A 26,656-nucleotide genomic window follows, 5' to 3' on the forward strand; every position below is an offset into this window, starting at 1 on the left:
AAGTGCTTTCAGCATGAAAGTGTTTGGATCTTCCCATTTTTCAACTCTTCCAGCATGGCATGCTGCCCACTGCATGTAAATAGATATTACACTACCTTTCTCTTTTGGAAGATGCTGATAAATGCAGTAGCTGATGGAGAGTAATTTCATGTTATTGTTAATTACTGCATTGTGAATCCAAGAGGCAAATGGCAGTACACAGAAAAAAATATAACTGTTTTTTTTGAATCTAATAATAAATCATGTTTTCATTTTCCAGCATTACAAAGTATATGAGAAGGGCACAAAGTGTAGAAACACAACATTGATCCATGATTTGGAAACCTGGGTGCTCTAAAATTTACCTTTAAAACCTAAAAAATTATTCTACATGTAGTGCAAGCTTTTTTTCCATGGGGTCTTTGAGGACTCCACTGCCTTGCAAACTATTTTATCTAGGCACTAACCTTCAAAATAGAGAAAGGTTAGCAAGAAAAGGTTACTTCTTTCTTTCAGTGGAAAGAACATTGATTTTTTTATTTCTTCTTAATTCAGGCCATTCTCTGAAACCATTTATAGGTTCTTAACAAGCAATTCTACCAGGAAAAAAAGTCCTTTGCAAAACTTTTTTTAAAATAGAGATGAGGAGAGGAGAGGAGAGGAGAGGAGAGGAGAGGAGAGGAGAGGAGAGGAGAGGAGAGGAGAGGAGAGGAGAGGAGAGGAGAGGAGAGGAGAGGAGAGGAGAGGAGAGGAGAGGAGAGGAGAGGAGAGGAGAGGAGAGGAGAGGAGAGGAGAGGAGAGGAGAGGAGAGGAGAGGAGAGGAGAGGAGGGAAGGGTTCAGAGGACCTTATAGTGACCTTCCAGTCAGAAGAAAGAAAAAAGAAAAAAAAGAAAAAAAAAATTAGAAAGATGCCTCTTACTTGCAACGCTGCTGCACCAGTCCAGCAAATATTGTAGGTTTGTTTCCTGGGAAGACTATAGACTTCTAGAGACGCTGGGCAAGCTAACTTGATTATATCAGTCATGGATGTAAAAGCTGTTGAAATTCAGAGATGTGAGCCTGATGAAAACTGAAGTCAGAGGTGAGACTACTTCATGGGTGATATAGTCTAGACTACTGCTACTTTGTTAACCTCTGAAAGCTTGTAAAGTCCCTGGAGACCAGTTTTATTATTTTATCTGAAATTTATCAGTGTTAATTATTTTTACATGTTCTTCACTGTAAAACTTGTGACAACCTTGTGAAGCCCGCTTCATCCAGGTGTTCGCAATCGTTAGGGACTCAACGGTCTGTCCATCTACCCCAGGTGCACACCAATGTGGTGGGTGGTAAAATGGCGTTTATTAACTCGTGGCAGGAACTTATATAGCCTTGTACAACTTCGTCTACACCCCACTTATCGTGCGTAAGCACTTGCGTCACTACTTTCTTATCTGGTTACTACTAGCAATTACTCGAAGGTTCTAGGCTCGCTGTCTACATTTCCCCCTCCCTATGCACAAGCGTAATTACCCCATTCTGAGAGGACCCCAACCGCGTACAACCGAAGCCCCGCTTTGCGCCTATACATGCCATTGTCCTCTCAGTTAAGCCTTGCCCCGTTACATCCCGAATCGCAAAGTGATCCCGCACTACCCCTATACCGCCGTGTTTTCTGACTGCCTACAAGCTTTTTGCATTTTACTATATTCTACGTGGTAGTTGACTGTGCGGTCAATCATCCTTTGAATACAACTTAACATAATTTGTAGAAGGCAAGGTACGCATACTATCAAAAGCAAGATAACTACAAGCCCTAAAAGCAGACCCTTCAATAAGTGCACACCCCATTCTCCTATGCCTCCGAACACACTTCTCAGCCAGTCCCCGATGGGGTCGTCCTCCACTTGGATCTTCTCCGTATGGTCGCGCAGGGCTCTCAGCGCTTTATGGATGGATACACTGTGGTCGCTAAGATTGAAGCAACACATTCCTTCTAGGTCTTCACATCCATGCCCCTGTGCCAGGAGCAGGAAGTCGATAGCTGCTCTGTTTTGCAGCACCGCATGCCGAATGCTGTTCGTGTCTTCTAGCATCGCATTCAATATTAATGTTGTTAAATTCGCCTGCTTAACTGACCAACATGCTAGGCGTTCTATCTGAGCCAAGCTCTGCGCTGCAGCAACCCCAGGGGCGAAAATCGATGCGAATATCCGTGCTGTGGCACTCCATAACTCTACCTCGTCGTTACAATTCTCCGGGAGAGGGCTCGAACGCTTCCGGCGATGATGGTGACCCGTGATATTCGGGCCATACTGCATCCACGTTGTGAAATTCGGAGACAGTAACGTCAGTTCCCCTAGGTAGCAGGGTCCTCCTAAGGCATTCTGCGGGATGCCCTGCCAGGCTCTATCCCCACAGATCAAGAAGATCCCAGGGGGCAATGCCTTAGCAGTTTTGTTATTCCATAGCACCTCGTTGACCCCCCGCTTAAAGGTGAACCCATACCCATAAAAGTCCCAAACTGCCGTACAATTAAATGAGGATCTACCGCTAGATTTAGAAAGGACCCCACCCTTTGACAAGCAGGTAACGTTAGCCCCGAACTCGCTTATATTCCTTGTTTCTTGTCTAGTATAACCGCAATATCCCGACCGGATAGAGCAAGCTTCCGTGTTTGTAGGGCTAACTATAAACGCGGCTGGATTCGCTAGGCCCTTTTCTTCCGCTTCCTCTTTAACTTTAGCCCAGTCAGTAACCAGGCCCCCCCCCGGCCGCGTGCTCCCCCGCGGCCGCGGGCTCCCCCGCCCCGCTCCGCCCCCCACCCTATCGCGTTCCTCAGGGGGCGGTTCTGGCTGAGACATTTTGCCCAAAGAAGGGCATAAAGACGGGGCAGGGTAAGGCGGGGGCGGAGCTGTCGGCTCACATGACTGACTCGGCGACTCCTTCTTCTCCGTCTCTCCGCCTCCGCTCTCTGCCGTCGCCACCATCTTGGCCTCGCCGGATCTATGAGAAAGTAAAGACCTGCTCCCGGCAACCCCGTCACGCTCCGGTCCTCCCCGAACCCTCCTTCCACCTTTGCCGCTTTGAGAGCCCCAAGTATCAAGCCCCACGTTTTAAGCTCTGAGGCTTTTTGGTCGGACATGGCGCGCTGGCACAGCGCCGAAGTAAGTGAATCCCACCGATTTGAATCGAGCACCCGTTGAGGGGAGTCCAGCTCACCCTCCTTTTCTAACCGCGATAACACGGCCGCGATCTCCTTCTTAGAAGGAAAGGTTTTCCCCATAGGGGTTTTCCCGCAGTATGTCTTACACGCGGACGAAATCACCTTTATGACGGCTTCCATGTTCACTCCGCCGGGCGTTTTCTCTCCCGCGGATCAAGCAACCACCGGGCTCCTCTTCCGATGGTCTCCTGGGTCCTCGGCAGGTTAAGCAGGCTCTCGGCCGCAGAGCCCCCTCCGACGCTACCCAGCTTCCACTCTCCTAAGCCGCAGCCCCCTCTTCTAGGGTCATCGCCTCCTTCCCCAAGGGAGACGGATGAGAGCAGGATCGCCACGCCGTCTGTGGCCGACCACTATTCCCTAACGATCACGTCGGGGTCACCATATGAAGCCCGCTTCATCCAGGTGTTCGCAATCGTTAGGGACTCAACGGTCTGTCCATCTACCCCAGGTGCACACCAATGTGGTGGGTGGTAAAATGGCGTTTATTAACTCGTGGCAGGAACTTATATAGCCTTGTACAACTTCGTCTACACCCCACTTATCGTGCGTAAGCACTTGCGTCACTACTTTCTTATCTGGTTACTACTAGCAATTACTCGAAGGTTCTAGGCTCGCTGTCTACACCTTGATTAGAAGTTATTTTTCTTTATGCTGGAAAATGTAACAATTATCTAGCAATATTTCATATACATTCGTGAGGAAAGCATTTCCTTCTGGAAATGAATGTATATAAAAACTTCATGTGGATAACTCAGTAGAGAATGAATTAATTGCTGTAAGATCTGGTTTGGTACTCCAACTTAAGCAAGCAAAGTAAATAGAGATATAAAGCAGTTTACTTCTGTGTTAGTTTGTAGAATACTAAGAAAAACCTTCTACTCTCTGACTGTTGTGCCACGCATCTGCAGCATGCAACTTTGCTTCCCAGAAGAGAATTTAATAAAGTTGCTACAATCATCTTCTCATCCATCTACATATCTCATCAGTAGAAATTCCATGCTTTCTACATTCAGGTCTTATTTTGTTGGTTTTTTTTCCCCTCATTTTCAACTTCCTAAATTGATTTATAAATACTTCTTCAAATTTTAGAGTTGCAACCTTTAGAAGATAAAGAGATCATAAAACAAATGGGTAGTGCCATAAACTCTTACAAGGTAATTGATTCCTTCTCTGTTCTGTATTCTACCCCTACTTTTCCAGGCACATAGTGAAATGTATTGTATATTCTTGTCAATTAATATCAGCCTTTGAAACCCTGCTGTCCCCAGCTTTGATGCTCCATGACAGGGTTGTTTGAAAGCCAGGAAGGCTGGAATGTATTCCCTCAGCCATCCTTTGTCATACATAACTGGTGACTGACAATTAGCCTCTAAATCTTCACCATAACAGTCACCATAACTTAATCTAAAATGGAAGTAAATGTTTTTCACATTTATAAATTCCTTGAAAACCAAAACGTATTAAGGCTTTCCAACTGATTTATCTCAAAACTGTTGATTGTTGTGGTTATTTTCTTTCCCCTTGTAACGTCCAAATAAGACCTGGCACATGCCAAGGCCTGTTTTCTCACATAACTGCCACTCTTCTTTAATTCTTCTTAGCTCATCACAGCTATAGGGAATGGAAATATATTACATTGATAAAACTCATCTGAGAAAATAAACCAGGCTGGGACTTTTGGCTAAGTAATTGGATATAGCATTACCCCAACAGAGCTATTTGTCTTAAAATATTTACCTGAACCTAATTATATGGGCATACCACCTTCGGTCAGCATTAGTTCGGGTATCTTTACACAAACTGCATAATGTAGAAATGCAGTGGATTCAAAAAATGGGAACCAAATACAGATTTTTATTATAATAAAGTTGCCTTTACATTACTGAAAATCTCTGAAAATCTGAGACATTTTATCCTAAGTTCATCTCACATCTGACTCTTCTAGATGAAATATAATCCCCAGAAAGTACTGGTTTGTAATGAAAATGCTGATAGGCCCTTAGCAATAGAAGCTCTACAAGCTTTGCTATGCTACAAGGTCCCTAAGTGAATTTTTATTCTCTAATTCAATGAGAGGATTTTGCTTCCAAATCACTTTTAAAATCCTCCAGCTGTGCTATTTCTTAGTTTATGATAGCTCCATTACTTTTCAATTAAATTGTTCCAACGTTCATATATTTTCTATATTAAATTGTAGTTATATCTGCCTTTTTCAAATATACTGGTTTCTGCCCACATCTCTCATTTTGCCTTATTACCCCAGAACTGTAGTTTCATATCATATTTAATGCTAGTGGTAAAATAAGCTTTTTTTTTCGCTCCCAAAAAGCTAAGTTGCACTTGTTCTTTTCTGTCAGGGATGACAGCAAATATGTTAAGATCCACCACTTTATCTAGGAGGCAAGAGAGAAAGAGAAATTGTGTCAAAGCATGTTATTGACTTCTTGTTCAAGTGACTTCAATAATTTGATATATTAATTTTACAGATTCCATTTCTACTAAACTTTGTGGTAATTTGAAAAACAATTGCCTGAACAGAGGTATCTATTGTTCTTTTTCAGGGCTAACCAATTTTCTCAGTTGTCCTGTAGATGACGATCCAAAATGATTTGGGATCCTTTGTATTTTGTATTCTATGTGCTAATTCTGTGTAGATGTCTGGGATCCACCATGGAGTCCTTAACAGCACTCGATAGCCATTACAACTGAGCCACTGCATAAGAGTGGCTGAGTCCACCTTTAAAGACCAGTTTCATCTCTCTGTGGAGCAAGTCTTAAGGAAGTCTCAAGAAAAATAACAAGGGAATATATATGCCATAATTCTTCCATTACAGAGAAAATTATTCTGGGAGTTACGGAAAAACACTTGAAAGAAAACAGAATCATTGGTCATGGCCAACACAAATTCATGAGGAGAAAGTGCTGCCAAACTAATTAACTAAATTAATTTCCTTTTACTACAAGGCTACCCATTTAGTTGACCAAAGGAAGCCAGTAGATGTAATATTTTTTTCAGCAAATATTTCAGTACCATTTCCCTCAGTATCCAACTGGACAAACTTTCCTGCACACAGCTAGACAAAAACATAATGTGATGGATGACAGGTGTTGGGCTTGAAGAGTTATAGTCAATGAGGTTATATCAGGATGTCAGTCAGTCACTAGTGGGGTTCAGCAGGTCTTAATTTCAGGGCAAGTTCTCTCCAATGGTTTTACAAGTGATTTGGGTATAGGAGTCAAATGCATAATAAGTAAGTCTGGAGATGATATTAAATTAGGAGGAGCAGTTGACTTTCTTAAGAGCAAAGGGAGGTAAATGTTTGGAGAACATGTAGACCACAGAATATCTACAGCTAGTCCAGAACAAAGTGCAAAAAGGTCAATTGACAAGAACCAAAGGTATTTTTAAGCAGATTAATCTCCAGCTTATTTGTTATTCTTTTGGCTACATCTCCCAGGAGAGTGTTTGAAATACTATGTGCCCTGAGTAAGTCATCACGCTGAAGATTGAGAACAACTACTTTCATTATCAGTTCAAATAACAGTTGTTACGAATCTTTTTTTTTTTTTTTTTTTTTTTTTTTTTTTTGCTACACTGAGACATTTGTGTCTCAAAGAATGAATGTCAGTAGCCATCTACTTTTGGAGGATGGCTGGTGGACTTGATTTCAAGAGTCTAAGCATTTTGATGAGATTTCTGAGTCATTCCCTTGGTTTTACAGATCTGATTTATATATAAGGTGAGTTATTTTGGCTTTCAATTCATATTCAGTGATTAAATTATAGGAAATGTGCTATACTGTTAACAACTTCACATAGGAACATATGTAGCGGATCTTAGAATCAAGTTTTTATTCTCAAATACCTCCAGAGATGAAGCATACACAGCTTCTTTGGGCAGCCTGTAATTGTGCATCACCACCTTCATAATAGAGAATTTCTGATATCTCATATTAATCTCATATAAATCTAACCTCTTTTAGCTTAAAGCTGTTGCCCCTTCTTTATCAATGAACATTCCCTGATAATGAGTCTCTCTCCATCTTTCCTGTAGGCCCAAATTAAGTACTGGAAGGCCACTATAAGGTCTCACTGAGATTTCAAGATTAAAAAAAAACGCAAATCACTCAGCCTGTTTTCCCTCCTTTTATCCCCATGGCCTCCTCCACCTGCTCCTCCACTTGCTCCTCCACTTCCTCCTCCACTTGCTCCAATAGCTCTATGTCTTTCTTCTGTTGGCAGTCCCAAAGCTGGATGTAGTACTGTAGATGGGTTCTCAGAAGCACAGAATAGAGGGGGGCAATCACCTCCCTTGCCTTACTAGCCATGCTTCTTTTCTTGTAGCCCAAGATATGATTGGCTTTCTGGGATGCAAGTGCACATTGCTGGCTTATGTTCAATTTGTCAGTCACTGAGATCCGAAGATCCTCAGGGCTGCTCTCAGTCTACACATCACCCAGCCTATATTCACATTTGGTATTGCCTCAATCCACGTGCAGGACCTTGTACTTGACCTTTTGGACTTCATGATGTTCACATGGGCTCACTTCTCAAGCCTGTGAAGGTCCCCCTGTATATGATCCTTTCATTCTGTTGTGTCAACTGTACCACTCAACTTGGTGTTGTTCACAAGCACACAGAGAGTTCACTTCATTCCACTTATCTATGTCATTGATAAAGATCTCAAACAATACTATTCCCAGTACAGAGCCCTGCGGGTTACCACTTATCAGTAATCTCCAGTTGCACACTGAGATATTAAATTCCATGGAATTCCACTCTAGGGATTAACAGTTGATTTAATATCATGTGATATCCTTTCACTGGGACCTAATCATCTAAATCTACATTGTAATGGAGAAGGGAATAGTCATTTCTAGAGGGTAATTCATTTAAACTAACCTACCTATTCTAAGAGTGGAGTATTTCCCATTAATATTACCTGAGAAGCTTTGAATCAAAGGCCTTCAAAATAGTTAAGATTAAAGTAAGATGTTCCCTGTCTGACTTACTAATAAATCAGCACTTCAAAATTATGAGAAAAAGAGAAATCTACAAATAATAAGGCCATGGATTTTATTTTTAATTAGCAAAGAATACATATTTGTCTTAATTGAATTGTTGCCTCATCTCAGAAATTTATATTTACAGTCAACCTTTGGGTGCTTTGAAACAGAGGGACTGATGTTTTACATGGTTCAATAGTGATAGGAGAAAGGGAAATGGCTTTAAACTAAAAGAGGGAAGATTTAGATTAGATGTTAGGAAGAAATTCTTTAATAACAGAGTGGGGACACACTGACACTCATGTCCACAGAAGCTGTGGATGCCCCATCCCTAAAGTTCTCAAGGCCAGGTGGATGGGAGCCTGGGCAGCCTGACTTGATGTTTGGAGACTCTGCCCGTGGCAGGGAGGGTTGGAATCAGATGATCTTCAAGGTCGCTCACAACCTGAACAATTCTATGATTCTTTGAATCAATCTGATGTAAAGTAAACATCAGAGAGCTTATGTTGACTTTGTGCCATTCCTATAGTGTTTTTAGTTTCCAAAACAGAATTCCAGACAGGAAGATGATCATACTAATAGAATATATTATGTGGTGTACTGTACACCTATACCAGAAAAGCCATAAATTTCAGACAATCAGCAGAAGATCACAGAATTGCCAGGGTTGGAAGGGACCTCAAGGATCATGAATCTCCAACCCCCCCTGCCACACGCAGGGCCACCAACCATCCCACCTAATGCTAGACCAGGCTGCCCAGAGCCCCATCTAATCTGGCCTTGAACACCTCCAGGGATGGGGCATCCACAACCTCTCTGGGCAGCTGTTCCAGTACCTCACCACTCTCTCTGTAAAGAACTTCCCCCTGACGTCCAACCTAAAGATAGCTAGGATTAGGCTAAAATGTGGGACAGATTCATGGTGTGAAGAAGAGCATAAATCTGTTCTGTTTTCACTTTGTAGAAGTCTTACTTCCTTTGAATGTCTGCCACCTTTCTCCTTGCAAAAGATGGTCCTCACTATCTCCAGCAAACTTATACCATTTCCGTGGATGGATCATCAGCTTCCTTATGTTCTCATTCTGTTATGCCCCTGGATGATCCCAGACCTAAGGGATTCAGTTGATCCACGTAATGGGAAGACTTTACAGGTAGTGTGGGAAGGGAGTACATACATCTGTAATTCACCGCTGTTCTTTCTCTGAGACTAGCAATAGTCCATAATGACAGTATATTTTCTGATAGCTTCGACAACCTTTTCCCTGAAGATCTTACACAGCTGAGTATATTAAATACATTCTTTCACATAGAGTAGCTTGCTTCCTTCATCCATCTTGTCTTCTCTAGAAGGATTTTTTTTTTTTTTTTCTTAAACATGTTGCTCACTTTGTAATTACTCATCTTGTTGGCTCTTTCCTCTTTGGTTTCAGACATTTTATGCATGGCTACTTATGTCTTGTTTTCATATTCTTTCTGCCTAGACCTGAAATAATTTTGTCGATTCAATACTGACTCCATTTCTCATATATAAAGTTTTAAATACATTTTTCCCACCTTCTTTGGTGGGAAATCTTTCCCACACTGTCTAGACTTAAGCACTGGAGGAGGGATACTATGAGTGGAGATGGAGAGAAAGAATTTGCTGAATAGAAGTGAAAATGCAGTGTGAAACACTTGTGATGGTTCAGCATCATCTGAGGGTAGCAAGGTTAATGGGAGCATCTGTGCTTTCCCACAGAGTATTGAAAGTTTAGTAGCACATCTGAAGTGCTTTTGAAACAACACATACAGTAAGAGGAACTTCTGGGATCAATAGGATAAACTGAAAGCTTTAGTCCATTCCCAGAATTATGATATCTTTGGTACTGATAAACCTTGGTTGGACAAGTCCCACTGTTGGAATGCTGGAAAGGAGGGCTATCAACTGTTCGGAAGGGATATAACTGAGGTGGAGATAAGTGAATAGAGATTCTACACTGTACATAAGAGAGAATTTAGACTGTATAACCTTTACATTGAGGGGGGTTGCAGGTGTCTGGGCAAGGATGAAGGGAGTGGAGAGCAGAACAGATGTTTCTGTGAGGATTCCCTATCAATCACCGAGCCAGGGTAATGGGATGTTTGAGATATTGTAAAGGCAATTTGGAGAAATCTCTGGATCGGTTGCACTAACCCTAATGGCAGATTTCAACTTCCTAGACAAAGACAGAAAATATCACACAAGCATCATAGATATCATAGCTGGTCCCCTCTCAGTGATTTACAAAAGGTCCTAGGAATCTCAGGAGGTCCCTGCTGAGTGGAAGCTATCCTGTGTTATACCCATTAACAAGAAAGATACAAGAGAAGACCCAGGAAAGTATAGACGTGTTAGTCCCTGGAAAAGTTACAGAGTGGCACTGAAAGACATTTAAAGAACAAAGCTATTATCAGGCATAGTTAATGTGGACTAATGAAAAGTAAATCCTGCTTTAGTAAATTGATCTTAATCTGTGGTAATGTCAATTACTGAGAGGATGAATGGAAGGTAGTAGATGCAGCATTTCTGGGCTTTAGTAAGGCTTTTGAAATTTTTCCTCATGGTGTCCTTCTGGACAAACCATCCAACTGTGATGTGAAGATCTCCATGCTCTACTGGATGAACAGGATTCATGGTAGAACTCAAAGTGTACTAGTGATGGGGCTACATCAGGGTGGCAGCTTGGCAGTCACTAGTGGTGTTCCCTTTCGTAGGGCTCAATTCTTAGTCCAGTTCTGCTCAAAATTTATATCAATCATCTTAATATCAACTGATGCAGAAGTTGAATGCAGCCTTAGCAACTTTGTATGAGAATGAGTCACCAGTGTGCCCTGACTGCTGAAGGGGCAAACTGTTTTTTGTGGTGTATTAAATACAGTACAGCCAGCCAGTTATGAGAGGTAATTCTCCCACTAAAGTTGGCATTGGTGTGACTTCACCTTGAATATTATGTGCAGTTCTGGACTTAACAACAAAGAAAAGATGTTAACATACTTGACAAGGTCCAGAGGAGGGCAAAAAAACTTGTAAAAGAGCTGGAAGAGATGTCCTGTGAGGAGAGGCAAGAGGACACTTGGTCTGTCTAGTTTGGAGAAAAGAAGATTCAGAAGTGACTTAAATGCTCTCTACAACTTCCTAACAACTGGCTTCCTTGCGCTTTCAGACTTCCACTCTAAAATGAAATTTGATCTGGACATCTCTGAGGAGAAAAACAAGGAACTGGGTAGATAGCTCAGGAAGCACCTCAATTACACTAGTGACAATCCTTATGTGAAGTCTAGAGAGTCCAACCATCATTAATGTTGATTTTGTCTTGCTGCATACAAACAAAAAGAGCTATGTTGACAGTGATCATGGTCAACAGCTTCAAACTGTTGACAGTCAAGAAGAAGCCTGGAGGGAAGGCAGCAGGGTTAGGACTGTCAGAAGAAACCCCGGCTTGTTTAAGGAATTGAAATGTAGAATGCGCTGGGAAAGCACTATGAGAAGTGAAATTTAACAAGCAGCTCTGGAATGTTTGGACTTTTTTTTAGGAATAAGCCATCTTGTTATACAGAAGATATGATCATTTTACCAGAAGACTAGGATAAATTTTTGTGTGAACTGGCATACAGAAAGAGAGAACGCACACACACACAAAAAATAGGGAGCAGAATAGCAAAATAAAAGTCCATCCTAGTAAGGAGTTGAATTGGTGCCCTTTATTTTGACGTTTCTTGCCGCTGAAACTGTATCATAGAGCCACAAGTAGGGTTAGAGTAATGTCAAAAGAGCACCTTTGAGTAGAAGTCTGAAATGACAAAGAAGTGTAGGAAAAAAAGGGAAAGCACAGAGTTTTCATCATTCCAAATGTGGGCAATACTTTTCCTCTGAAACTTGGCTGTAAGATTTGAGCTGGTATGGCAACACAGATGTGAATTTTCTCTCCTTTATATGCTTGGTGAAAGCATATATTTTCTCAGGTGATACGTGGTAGGATAAAAGAAAATGGTCTCAGGTTCTTTCAGGGGAAGTTCAGATTGGATGTTAAGAATTTATTCTCAGAGAAGGCAGTCAAACATTGGAACAGGCTGACCATGGAGGTTGTGGAATCCTCATCTTTAGAATATTGAGAGCGTGTATGGACAGGGCACTAAGGGACATAGTTTAGCAATGAGACTTGGTAGGTCAAGCTATTGGTTGGACTTGTTGATCTTGAAGGTCTTTTGCAATCTAGATGATGCTGATTCCGCATTAGCAAGCATATCTCCATTTGCTTCACTGGCATTGGTTTCAGAAGTCTGTATGCTAAGGATTCTATATGATGAGGTAGGGAATTAGCAATCAGGCAATGGATTTTTTTGAGACCTTATTATCCTGGCAAGATGTGCTTGCCTAGACAGGTTTTGGACTCCGTTTACAGATGTAATATCTGCATATTTGCAATTCATTTTTTCTTTCACCTTTTGCACTCTCTTGTCATAAAACTTTTAGACAAAACAAGGCAGTGTGGAATTAAGGTGTGAGTAATAGCAAGAGTATCCATTATTCTATTAGAATATTATTTTAACATCCAATATTCTATTAGGAAAAAGCTTTTTGATTCCTGATAATTTTGAGGATTAATCATGTTTTAGCTCATCACCTGCACCATTAGCCTTAAGCACTATGAAAATCTTCTGCATAATCTACTGAAGACAGAACTGAGTTAGTTAAAATGATTTTTTTTTTTTTTCCTTCTCATGTAGCATAATAATAATTAGGAAATTTGGATCTGCAGTTCTGAGATTTTCCACTGCTGTGATTCACAAACAGATTGACCAGGACATACCTCTCTTATAAAATCACTCTCCTCCTATAAAGACTATTCTGTATCAGAGATTATTGCTTAAAAATATTTCCAGCAGGCCCAGGAGAAAGCTGGAAATGTGTAATCCCTAGTTTTCATGAAGACAAATTGCAATTTAAAATTCTCCTAATGAAGCAGCATTCATCAGCCCTCCTTCATCTATCTTTTCAGAGTGAGATTCAGTGCACAGATAAGAAGATTAATGCCTCTGAACTTTCCAGCACTATTTTTTGAGGCATTATAGTACTACCCCAGTGAGATGAATTAAATCAATATGGTTACTACTGAGCCCAGAAACATTTTTACATGTTATGTTATTTGTCCTTTCTGCCTTTATATTATCAGAAAAAAATAAAATGATTATGAATCTGGTTGGAATTTTGAGTCTCATTTCAATACCTAAGGCTCCTAATAAGTGGAATGAGTAGGACAAAAATCATTGGTATAAAAATTCTTTCAAGTTCATGTGTCTGTGTGATTATGCAAGTGTGTCTGAGTGTATTATCTACTGGACAAAGTTTTGTTTGCTTGTTTGTTTTACAAGCTTAGGGAGTTTACATTCTTCTTAATTAGAAACAACAGTAGAATTTTCATGTGGCTTTTTTTGTGTGTCTTACCCAGTATTCTTAATCAGTATCTGTCTTGGAATACAGGCTGTCAAGCCAAAGCCACCATCTTTCCAGGCCTCTGACTGTATTACCTCAGAGATCTGAGCTCCCAGAGTCTCTATTCTGGCCAGAAAATGCCATTACAGGTTTCAGCTGTTAAAGGTTGGAATGCATTCACTTGTTTTGACTAGCTTCCCATTCCACATACATTCCCATGGAGGCTGGTGAGGTCAATGGTGTGTAAAGGGCTACTCAGTATTAGCAAAGGTAAAATGTTCTAGCAAACGTGGCTAGAACAGAAGTAAAGTTGATGGAGTTTCCAAAGAAAACTATTAGGTTAAATTTAATTTCCCCTCAGAATCACAGAATCACAGAATCACAGAATCACAGAATTGTAGGTGTTGGAAGGGGCCAGTAGAGATCATTGAGTCCAAGTCCCTCATTGATTGAGTCCAACGTATGTATACATATACATATACATATACATATACATATACATATACATATACATATACATATACATATACATATACATATACATATACATATACATATACATATACATATACATATACATATACATATACATATACATATACATATACATATACATATACATATACATCATATACATATACATATACATATACAAGAGGTTTCTAATCAGAAACTATATCATCCAATAAGGTACCAGAAAAAAAAAAAAAAAAGAAAAAGAAAAAAGATCTCATGATTTGTCAGAATAATAAAAAATAATCGACTTACAATCATACTTCATAGACAGTACATTTGCAAGAAAATTTTAGATGAAAATGTTTTGCAGAATTTATTTGGAAAATAGTTTTAAATAATACACATAGCTGAGAAACACAATCTGTTTAAAGTTTCTGGTATTGCCAAAATGCAGAGAACAAAAATAAAATTGTGTGCGGACCAAAGTTTGGAAAAACTGAATCCTATCATTCATACACAAAAATACTCCAAGCACTGTTAGCAATACCATGACAGCTAATCCATTTTTCTTTAAGGCAGTGAAAATTCAAGGTAGTACCAAAGAAAGCAGCAAAGTGAAATCAGTCAAGCTTTTACTTTTTAACATGTAAATTATATATATTTATGTACAAACACAGACAATGAATCAGTGCTCTGGCATAATGTGCTAGGACTATCAGTGACATATTACAGGATGGCTTTTTATCTGCACCTTACCTCCCTGGGAACAGCAGCCTGACATGCCTATTATTTCAAGGAAGCATTCACATTTCACAAAATGCTGCCACCTCCTCCTGCTTTTTTGGAACCAGCTTTAATTCAATTATTTTTGCACCACAAAATAGCAGGCAGGAATATTTTCATACATATACAACTAAATGAATCAGGTTATAGTTTGAATGGTTTTCAGATGATAGATATAAACCCTTATAGTATTTTTAAGAACATTTAAGAAAACCTATTTTAATACATATATTGGTACATAAAACAAAAGCTGAAATTCACACAAAACTAAGTATTTAGATTCATACTGTTGTGCGATAGTTCAGGATGGACTGTGAAATATATAGTCATTAGTATTTATTTGTACTAGCAGAACTGATACTAGAACAAAACATACCCTTAGTACATGCTGAACAAACCAAGAGTCCCTTCAAAACAACCATAGTTTTTTATATATATCATCTATAAAGTTTCCAGTGAATACACTGTATGTTACTAACCTCATTCAGTTAGAAGTATCTTGAGAATTGTTTGTACTTCCTCATAGACATAGATATCACTACTCCAATTTTGGAGGCAGTTCTAATTTACTCGTAGGTGGTAAATAATTGTTTATTTTAAAATTGCAAGAATTGTTTATTTGTACTATGATGCTTCAGTCCTCTAGTCAGAAAAAAATATCACCTTTGTAGCTTTTGAGCAAGTTAAGAAAGACGATTCTTGCCTCAGACGTTTCCCGATCTGCATGCACAAAAACTATTCGTGGTTAGAAACATACATGGACAGTTTGTAACATCATGTTGGTAGTTTTTTTTTTGGGGGGGGTTATTTTTTGGGGGTTGGTTGTTTATATATAATATAGCTATAATGATAAAAAAGATATTTTAATTATTTGTGTGCGTGCTTGTGGAGATCTTCCATGTTTACATTGTAAAAAGAAGGAAAATAAATGTTTGATGAAAAAGTTGAATTGTTTGGTCTAGATTACAAGGCCTAGATGTTGTCTCTAAAAAAGCAGCTATTGGACATACAAAGTATAGTCCCCAAATTTAGAGGAAGTTGCTATATATGAAAACACAACTACAACAGCCTTTTCCTCCCTACCCCATAACCATAGCGAATAAGACAAGCACTTGGCATAAACTCCAGCAAATGATATCAAGATTTCTGACATGAAATTGTTTTATTAAATAATATTAAAGAACCAACATGATTTACTGGACAGGCTTTTATAAATTTGTCTTCAGAGGTCTTTCAGACAGAGTGGGCCTAGCTTAAGGACTTACTGTGTGGTGATTATTAGGCAGAATAGGTAGACTGGAAATAGAAGAATTTATATGGAAGTATGTAATACTAGAAATAAAGGTAAAATATGCATGAATTAAAAAAAAAATAAATTGAACAAATATAAGGACAAAGACAAATTGTAAGTACCATAGCATTATCATAATAATTACATCATTATATATAGCACAGAGGCACTAAACAGACAAAACGGACTTGAAAAAGCAGAGTAATAAAATACAGCTGATTCACAATTGGTATCAGACAGAAAGAAGAAAAACAGAGAGAGGAGATAACAAAGGGCATGTAGAGCTGAATAAAGAAAATAGTCTATAAACTACATTACCATATTTTGCCTTACAAAAAAATCGTCTTCTACGTTAAATGAGTTCTCCAATTTCAGAAGTTCCATATGGAATGTCTCAGAAGAGAGAAACATAGGCCTTTCCAAAGTGCTTTACACTCCATTTATCATAGATACTTATCTCAGGATGAGATGAATTGGCAGCTGAAGGTGCCAGCTCCTTTCACTTCACTACTAGAGAGAGCTAGTATAATAACGTTTTAGAACATTATAAACCCTCCAGAGTACACGAAGTGTTTGGACAGTGTTCTTAGACATACAGTTTGAATTTTGAGTGGTACTGTCTGTAACCAGGGGTTGGAATGGATGATCCTTATGTGTCCCTTCCAACTCAGGAGATTCTGTGATTCTATGAAAAAGTATTTATAACGGATATCTACATTTTAGTCACCAAAAAAAAAAAAAAAGATGAATTCTGTTTTAATTTTTTGATTAAAAATTATCCAAAGGCTTTGGTAAAAGCTAGCTTTCCTAATGGACAACTACTCTTAATTGTTTCATTTAATTATTAACAATTTCTACGCCATGAGATATAGGATGTAATGAAAATAATATAGTGATATATTCTTAAAATGTTGATGTGTCTAAGTATATTTTTAAGCACTCGCTTCACTACACAGTAAGAAAGGAAGAAAATAAAGTATAAAAAATCAGAAATATGAACTGCTTGTTCCCTTCCATTTGTTTTCTCCACAGTAGAACACAGGCACTATTCAAAGAAGAACAAAGGAGAACGACACAATAATTCAGAATGGAAGGGACTTTTGGAGTTTTCTAGTGAAAACTGCTGTTCAAACCAGGTTCAGCTGTGAGATCAGACTGGGTTGCTCAGGACTTTCTCCAGCAGGGTTTTAAGTACCTCCAAGGATGAAGAATGTATACCAACCTCAGGAATCTTTCTGGACAACACCTGACATGTTCGGAGAGGAAGGAGAATTTAAGTGCATATGTATATTATACAGTTGAACAAGTGGTTAGAGACCTCAGCCATGATAAGGATATGCTGTCCTAGCAAAGGAATTGATAAAGATTGTGATATGCATAAAACAGCATGTCTACTTTAAACTGGGGATGTGATCTGTTATAAAAGAAAATGGGAAAAAGCAAGGAAAATTGAACACAGTCGTAATAAAATAAACAGTATGGAACAATAGAAATATGGCAGTTGAGTATCCTGATGTAAGAACCACAAGCATTAAATTGACAACAGACACCCAGAGTAGTCTGCAGTTCCTGTTCCTTATTTGAAAAAGTGAACAATACAAAATATTTGTCCCCTAAAAGGTCAGCATCTAGCAACATCTACTAGGACACTTCATTGTGTCCTCCGTGAGTAATAGGATTCTCTCTTACTTCAGTGATCTGCTTCAAGAATCTGTCAGATTCTAAACTCTGATTTTGGCATAGTAAATTATAGAAGTCATAAACATTTTTCTGTAGAAATTGTATTAACTAATCTACATTACTAGAAAAATCATAAAGTATGTAATCAATTCCAACATATTTAAATTATCAGGTCATTAAAGTGCTACATTATCATTTAAGAAGACAGAGACACTATTTCACTATCAGCTATAAGAGTGATTGAATATTGTCCATCTCAATTGCAAAGAATGTCTATATATTTATAGCATTTCCAGCAAATTGCCTGCCTGCAAGAGGTCATATCGCTACCAAGTTCAAACCAATGCCAAATTATTTGTCACTCCAGATGTGGAGTCCTCAGTACAAGAGAGACACGTAGCTGTTGGAGTGTGTTCAGAGGAGCGCCACAAAAATGATACGAGGGATGGAAAACTTCTCTTGAGAGGACAGGCTGAAAGAGCTGAGGCTGTTCAGCCTGGAGAAGAGAAGCCTGCAAGGTGATCTGAAAGTGACCTTTCAATTCTGGAAGGGAGCTACAAGAAAGAAAGGGGCAGACTGTTTAGCAGAGCCTGTGGTGATAGAACAAGGGGAAATGTTTTCAAGCTTAAAGAGGGTAGATTTAGGTTAGACATAAGGAAAAAGTCTATCGTAGTGCAAGTGGTGTGTCACTGGAACATGTTGCCTGGAGATATGGTTGATGCCCCGTCCCCAGAGACTTTCAAGGCTGGGCTAGATCAGGCCCCAGGCAACCTGATCTAGATGTGGTGTCCCTGTTAATTGCAGGGGAATTGAATTAGGTGTCTTTTAAATGTCCCTTCCAACTCTAAGGATTTTTTGATTCTATGATTCTATTATTCTAATAAGGAATCCTGCCAAAATTATAGCTGCTCTGGTAGGTTTTGTGTTGCACTGAAGAAGAAACAGTAGAATTCCTGTCGTAGAATTCCTTCTGGCTTGAAAATCTGTATATCTGCAATAATACTTCATCTTTCCCCATCAGCATTGAGTTTCGATGTAACATCCCAATACAAACATCCCAAGGTGACACAGATTGTTATATTTCAAATTCATATGACAAATTTCAGTGAAAACAACATGAGCTCTTGAGATTAAATGTACAACTTCTAACCCGTGAAATATATGCATGTGTGATCTTTTAGACAGGAAAGTTGTTTACCCAGGGGCTGTTATAAGCGCATGAGGAACTATCCTGTCAGCACTGTTTTCAGATAAATTCTGTAAGAAATAAACAGTCCCACAAATACACCTATCACTTGTTGCATTAATATAGAAATGCTGGTTGAGTCTTTATTCTGATAAGAGAGAGTGAGAGGGCAAACAAACCAGAATGCATATTCACCACTATGGGTGCCATGACAAGGATATGTTAATTCACACAATGGTTTCACCATCTCTTATGTTTAAGGTACGGATTCTGTGGCTCAGGGAGGTTTAGTTGTATACAAATGCCAAATATTAAATGTTTAATGCTGATGAAGTATTTATTTACGTAAATGTTGATGGACTCTCTCCAAGACTGAATGGGGCATAGGAGAAAAAACATTCTTTGTTGTGTTATTGGCAGAGTTTGAAAAGGGGTTTCCCAGCTCTGTCACAGCTGTTGCAATCAGGAGCTCCTATTCTTTATATTTTTGGAGATAGGCTTCTAGAATAGAAACTCTTCAGCATAATCAGCATAAGACGCAGTCATGAAAATACAGACTCCAGTTATACTATCTTTGTGTGAAAGAAAAATTTCCCCGTGTCACTAAGTAAGGGTTTAGAAAATCGACAAATCTGCTGATAAAATCAATCAGTCAGTAAGGTATTTTGAGATATCTGAGATAATAGATACATAGTATAAAAATATTATCTCAATCACAAGGTTTTTTAAAAAATAACATCAGCAGAAACGTACGAAATAAATTCTCACACCGAACCACAAAATCATAGGGGTTGAAAGTGATCTCTAGAGATCATCCGGTCCAACCCCCATGCTAAAGCAGGTTTCCTGTAGTAGGCTGCATAGGAAAGTATCCTGGGGGATATATGTATGGGGAGGCTGAATATCTGCAGAGAAAACTCCACATCTCTTGGCAGCTTGTTTTAATGCTCTGTATCCTTCAAAGTAATGAAGTTTTTCCTCACATTCATTTGGAACTTCTTATGTTCCTTTTTGTGCTCATTACTCCTTTTTCTATCTCTGGGCACCACTGACTAGAGTCTGGCCACATTCACTTGACTCCTGTCCTTTATTTATAAGTGTTGATAAGATCTGTTCACTCTTCCCTAGGCTGAGCAAACCCAGGTCTCTCAGTCTTTCTTTATACAGGTGGTCTCCAAGCCCTGATCATCTTTGTGACAACCTGTTGGACTCTCTGTAGATAGTTCCCTACTTTTCTTGAACTGACAAGCCCAGAACTGAAAACAGTACTCCAGACGTGGCCTCACAAGTGCAGAGTAGAGTAAGAGAATCACCTCCTTCCATGTGCTGTCAAAACTTTTCCTAATGCACCCCCAGGGTGCGTTTCCTGGACACAAAGGCACACTGCTGGCTCATGGCCACCAGAACTTCTCTGTATTTTTTCTATTCGGAATACATCAGCCAAATTCACTCAGCCATTCTCTGACTTGCAGATAACTTCAAATCCACCTTTATATTTCAGTACTTGGTAGCTCAACTTTGTGTTTCAAAAAGTAAAAGTTGGATTTTAACCTGACCTAAGTAAATAGTGTTTTCTCCCTAAAAGTCATAAGTTCATATGTGGACCAATCTTACACTATAAAGTATGAGTTAGAATTCTTATTCTGGTTTTGTGAGAAAAGATTATTGTGGCTGTTTCAGCTGCCACTTACATATGCGCAAAACAGGCCCAACTCAAATGAGCTGTACACGATTTATACTATTTGATCTAAGAGTAGAAAAAGGACAAAAACATATAACTGTCTGTAAAACCAAAGAAGATAATACCAGCTAAACCCACTGCTCTTGAAAGTTTGAAAATCCTAATTGCTCTCTTTAGGAGGATGGTAAATTCTAGATTAGACTAATTTCATTTTCTATAGCTTTTTAATAAGATTAATAAGTTTTCATTTTTATAAAATTTTTATGAAAGCCTAATAAAAGGTTGATCTAATGTAAAGCTTATAAATTATACAGTTATATATATTTTAATTGCAATAAATGTCTTGTGGACTGGTGAACATAGAGATTCCAAGAGTTTTTCAGGTTCAGTGCTCCATGTTTGATTAATTTTCAGAGGTTATCTGGTCTAAAGTTGCAAATTGTTTTATTCAGAACTGCTGTGCAGATCACCAGTCTTAATAAAGTGGTAGAAATGACTCAATTAACTATTAACACCTCTTTAAAAGAGAACAAATATTAAGATACTTTAATGAAAGGTATTGAGGATGGTATTTTTTTTTCTTGTAGTAAAATCTGCAGTTCCCGTTCAGACAAGCAAGTAAACAGACAAGCAAATTAACAAAAATGAGAGAGTTCTCAAAATTAAAGTGGCCATTAATTTATTGAAAAATACAAGAAGAGCTTGATTTCCTTGAAATATCTAGTTTCATGATATTTTGGTTGTTTTTGTATTGAGTAATACTCAATATTGCGATCCTTCACCTTAGAAAATAAAATATTGTATTAATTTTTCTACGGAATGCTTTATTCTATTGAATTGCTAATGACTTCCCTTGAAAGAAAGTAGAATCACCTTTTGTATTTGAGGTAATTTGGTTTCATTGCCAGTTCTAAACTAAATCCTATTTGAAATGATATCATTAGCTGTGCAACAGTAAGACCTGAATACTTGCCCTTTCATTCATCAACATCAAGCAAGTGGTATTCCAACACAAATGTGTGATCATGTGGTTCAGAAATGTACTTTCCAAAATTATCTTTGTTCAGGTGAATGTAGGGAACTGTGACAAGACAATGATGTTAAAACATGGTTTTTTTTTTTTGTTAATGTCTCCTCAGGATCCTTGACCAAACATAATTAACTAGGGATTCTTCTTTATCACTAATTCAAAATAAATTGCCTCACCTTATCTGATGAATCTGTAAGACTACTTTGACTAATACATATATATATATATGTATATATATATTATATAATATATAATGATAGTTTCCTTTACAAAAATAATTTTTTTAAAAAAAACAAGCTTAATAAAAATTACATTAAACACGACAAAATCAATACAGTGGGATAGTGTGATCTTCATTCATTTCCATTAAAATAATAGTTTTAGACAAGAGAAACAAAACAAACAAACAAAAAGTGTTAAGGAAGGTCAAATATTGATACTAGCAGGTAAAACACTTCCCAAGTTATAAAATTTGTGATTTAAACATAAATATCTGTAATTTTCTTAAAATGCAATGGATGGAAATCACACCTAAACCTGGCACCTCTGTTTTTTTCAGTTTAATCTTAAGATTAAGCACATGAAGTAGTAGTTTACGTGATAAAGCCAGTGGAGAGACAAAGATTCATTCTGTAATATTAGCAATAACAGCTGGAAAATTATGAAACAACAGGCTTCCAAGTGAGTTGGTCTTGGAAATGTAGATGAACGTTATGCATTTTTATAACTCTCACCTTTGAAATTCTTCTTAAGGAGTTGTGAATTTTCCCTTATTCTTTTTATCTCTCTCTCATATGATTAAAAACATTGCGAAACCTCCTCTTTTTTTTTCCACAAAAAAACACACAAAATAAACAAACAAACAACAACAACAACAAAAAACAAAGAGAGCATATCACCTTCTATTTTTTCAGCACTATTCCTCAGTTTCCTGGCTAAAAAAAAAAAAAAAGATTACATGGAAATAAATATTATTGTGCTCAAAACCGTGGGAAGCTGCCCACAGAGTCAACAGTCTTCATTATGCTCAAGGCCCCCCATGAAAATCATGAACTGAGTTTCTGAAAAAATATATTATTCACATGATTTTTTTGGTCATTTACAGAGCAGCATAATACCTAAATTTTTCTCTTCTGCAATTGGAGATTCACTGAAATAATAAATAATGGAAACTGACAGTACTACCTAATACTCATTCCCCAAATTAGAAAATACAGAAAATATGGAAGAGAATTTAAATTGGCAGTGCTGCACACACTGGGGAAGTGCAATATAGAAGCTCTCTAGATACATCTGTGGTACTTAATTAAAGTATGTAAGGTCACCTCCACTGGTGCATATTTTTATGATGTACAAGAGCATGCAGGCTCTTGTTTGTCAGTGACAAAAATGCATAGCTAATGGTGGTGACCATGTTGAAGAATAGTGTTTTTAGTGTTTTGTAGCTGAGAATTTTCTCTGTCAGGTAGTGTTATTGTGATCTTTGTCTCAGCTGTAGTTTCCAGGGAAATAAATAAGAGGTATTACTTTCGGAGCGACCTCCACATAAAACATTTCTTGGATTCAAAATCCCATGGTCAGTGCAATTACCTTTCCTTCTTTCTCACCCTCTGAAATCCACCACCCCTACTTAAAGTTTTGTGACCCCTTTAAAGGGCAGCTACATATCAGCTTCAGCACTATCAATTTGTTACAGCTTATCCACAGATAATTTCCTGCTCCAAGTAGAGAAGGCTGTGTGGTTAATAGTAACAAGCCTTTCAATGACAACCCTGTTTAAACAAATAACTGCTGAATTTAGCAGCTCCTCTGTTAGACCAGAGAAGGCATACACCTTTCAGTCAAAACTGAAAAATTGCAGATAGCTACAGAAGAAATATTTCAAAAATTTATTTCAGGTAAAGGTCAGCTACTCCTCAAATGAGTTTCTAAGTTTTCTAATATTCAAAGAATCAACATAATTTAAAAACAGATAATATAAATTACCTAGTATGTTCTCCATCTCTAGGATGTCTGTTTTCATAACTTAGTTGTATGAAGCTTAAAGAATTCAAACTCAGACAGTGCAAACTCCATCAACCCTCAGAGTTTTATAAAAGCCTAAGCTAATAACAACAGCATTTTAGCTTTTCCCAAATATTTGCACTGTGCCATATACACTTCAAGAACTAAGCTTTAATTTGGTTTTCTCCATTCAACTTGTTGTTTTAAATATTTATATTACAAAACTACAACAGCATTTCTCACTGTAAGCTTACTGAAGAGGTTAACAAATGAACTGGCACAGAGGACATTTCCTGAGGAAGTTTCTCTGGACAAGTCTGAAATATGCTCATAAAGTCATCATACTGTTTGCTAGATGTTACCTAAAGTTAGTTCTTAGGAACTATATATATATTTTTAAATTACAAAATAAATTCCAAACCTAAAAATTCAAATTCAGCCTTAAGTAAGAAATAGTACTCCACTTGTTTTTCAGTGTAACTTTGAAAACATTATTGAACGCCTTATGTTTTCATAACAACATCTGACTTTGAGAACATTACAATAATATATTTAAAGTGGTTTCATTTTTGAAAATGAGTGAGATGCCATTAGGAAGCAAATACAGGAAAATGGAAAATATTTCCTAATATATTTAAGTGTTCATAAATGTCTTCTTCTAGAATTACAATAAGTAGAACAGCCTGGATACCTTAACTGGTCCGTTTTATTCAACAAACAAGCAAATAAAGCATATCAAGATGAAAACTTAGTACCAACTTTGGCCAGACATAACCACCTCTACCTCTTCCAAAGAAAAAAACTTTAAAACCATTTCAATTAACATCTTTCTGAGGACAGAAACAAAGACATAATACAAAGAATATGCCTTCATCTCCTGAACGTAAACATTTACACCACGAATGCCAGCAGAAGCTAGATGGCATAAGTTTTAACTGTAACATATAAAATGCAAAGAATTCATTTATTCAGAATTGCAACTAACATCCTTTTTCTGTCACCCTATATGTATCATATAGTGTTGAAAATATACCTAATTGATTGCGTCTTACTTTCTCCAGATCCTGATAGAAATGATGACACTGCAGAATACAGAAATCAAGGCAGAATGCACATTAAATTCAATTACAAATATCATCATATGATATGAATATGTACATCATATGTACATATGTACATATATATATATATACTAAAGACTATGTTATTGAGAGGATTACTTTGACAGATAATAACAGTCCCCATTTAAACAAACTAATGTTAATCAAGAAGATATGAAGTATCTTGTGTCCTTACAAAAAAAAAAAAAAAAAAAAAAAGACAGCCTTTTTTCCAGTAGTTCAGTCCAAATGGAATATCTGGGATGCTTACAGACCATACAGCACCTTGGTGAAAAGTGTCTATGTGGAAAAAAAAAAAAAAAGAAAAAGAAAGTGATGATATTCTACTCATTTCTTTAAGAGACACACATGATCTGTGTTCATTATCCCCTGGGAAATGTGAAGTTGATTAAATAGGAGAGGTTTGTGGTAGAGCAGAGTACTTTGATCAACAAATGAAAGCAGTTGGTGCGTGCATCCATCCACATCACCATGCGGTGAAAGAAATTTATAAAGTCTGCTCAAGGAGAAGTGTTGTCCCAAGTCAGCAGGTTTGATTCAAAACTCTTGCTCTATCTCAGTGGCCACACAGGAAAAACAAAATAAGTCAGGCAATATGAGGCTTAATATTGGTCTTGACTGGGTTTTTCCGGGATTTGTACTAAAAGCCGTAGTATCAGTATCAGAATTAACAACATGGATGTTAAACAACAAGCTTGCTTACTGAGAAATGCAGATTTAAAAATCGGAGAGGTCTTCTGAATATGCTTCAGATATAATGTAACCTAGATTTTAAAAAGCAAAGAAAAAAAGTAAGAATTTTGATGTTCATGGAGAACATCTGAGAGTCTAAGAGCCAGAACTGAGGACTAGACTTCCTATGACAATACAATACTCCACGAGAAAGTATAAAACACACTATAACTCTGGTATATATTAAGAGTTAGAAAATAGTGCTTAAACCCCACTAAGTACTGAGAATGCTTCAATCTGATCACTCATTCAGTCTGCTTTTCAGAATTGCACTTCTGCAATTAATTGAGGAGAAAAGTAATACCAGATATAGAAAACATAACAAAGAAGAAAATAGGAGTAAAAAATATTTGTTTCATCTACAAAAAGAAGACTGTGAGGTACTGTGGTCAGCTATTGAAAAAATCTCAAAAAAAAAAAAAAAAAAAAAAAAAAGTTAGACTGGATATTAGGAAGAAAACACTCTAATATTAATGTCAATTGCCTCAGGAATATGCAGCATTTTCATCATTAGATGTTTTTTAAAGGAAGCCGGAAAATACCCATTAAAAAGAAACATCAATACCTTATCTGGCAGTGAGTTCTTCTCTTTCCTAGGTAATCCCTTGAATTCATTTTTAACTCTGTTTTTTACTGGTTCTATGGCATGGGAAAGCTTTCCAAAAGATAATGGCACTTTATTGCTATGCACTTTTTCTGCAGCTAAGTCTCATTAAATTTAATTCTATTTCTGAATTCATAAAGTTAATTCTGAAGTTCCCATGAGAATTTTGCTATCTCCTAATCTTTTTTTTTTTTCTGCAAATACTCTTTTATCAAAGGATTTCTTCCAACAACACCAATTTTCTCATGAGGTACCTGTAACTAGTAATGCAGTAGAAGCAAAATATTCTGAGGCAAGTGAGAATTAGGAAGGGTCATTCAGGAAGTCAGAATTAAGGTTATAGAATCCAGGTACCAATTTCGTTATCTGTAATAATTGAAAAAAAAAATGCATCTGACTGCAAATACTGTAAGTGATGCATTTTGCAATGTAGACTCTTGCTTCA

The 26,656-nt window shown here is 37.6% G+C and overlaps 1 protein-coding gene across 1 annotated transcript; it reads right to left on the reverse strand.

Moving 5' to 3' along the window:
* Positions 1-1,227: 1,227 nt before the first annotated feature.
* LOC149919234 (syncytin-A-like) lies at positions 1,228-3,800 on the reverse strand. Its single transcript, XM_090136439.1, has one exon. It carries the CDS (start codon positions 2,947-2,949, stop codon positions 1,618-1,620), a length of 1,332 nt encoding a protein of 443 aa, XP_089992565.1. The 5' UTR covers positions 2,950-3,800; the 3' UTR covers positions 1,228-1,617.
* Positions 3,801-26,656: the final 22,856 nt, after the last annotated feature.

This window comes from Phasianus colchicus, chromosome 2 (assembly GCF_987193195.1).
Source record: "Phasianus colchicus chromosome 2, bPhaCol1.hap1.1, whole genome shotgun sequence".
In the NCBI taxonomy this organism is placed as follows: Eukaryota; Metazoa; Chordata; class Aves; order Galliformes; family Phasianidae; genus Phasianus; species Phasianus colchicus.

What these genes read in the sequence shown, in the direction of transcription:
- LOC149919234 (XM_090136439.1), bottom strand. Translation starts at nt 2,949, where the DNA reads ATGGTGGCGACGGCAGAGAGCGGAGGCGGAGAGACGGAGAAGAAGGAG.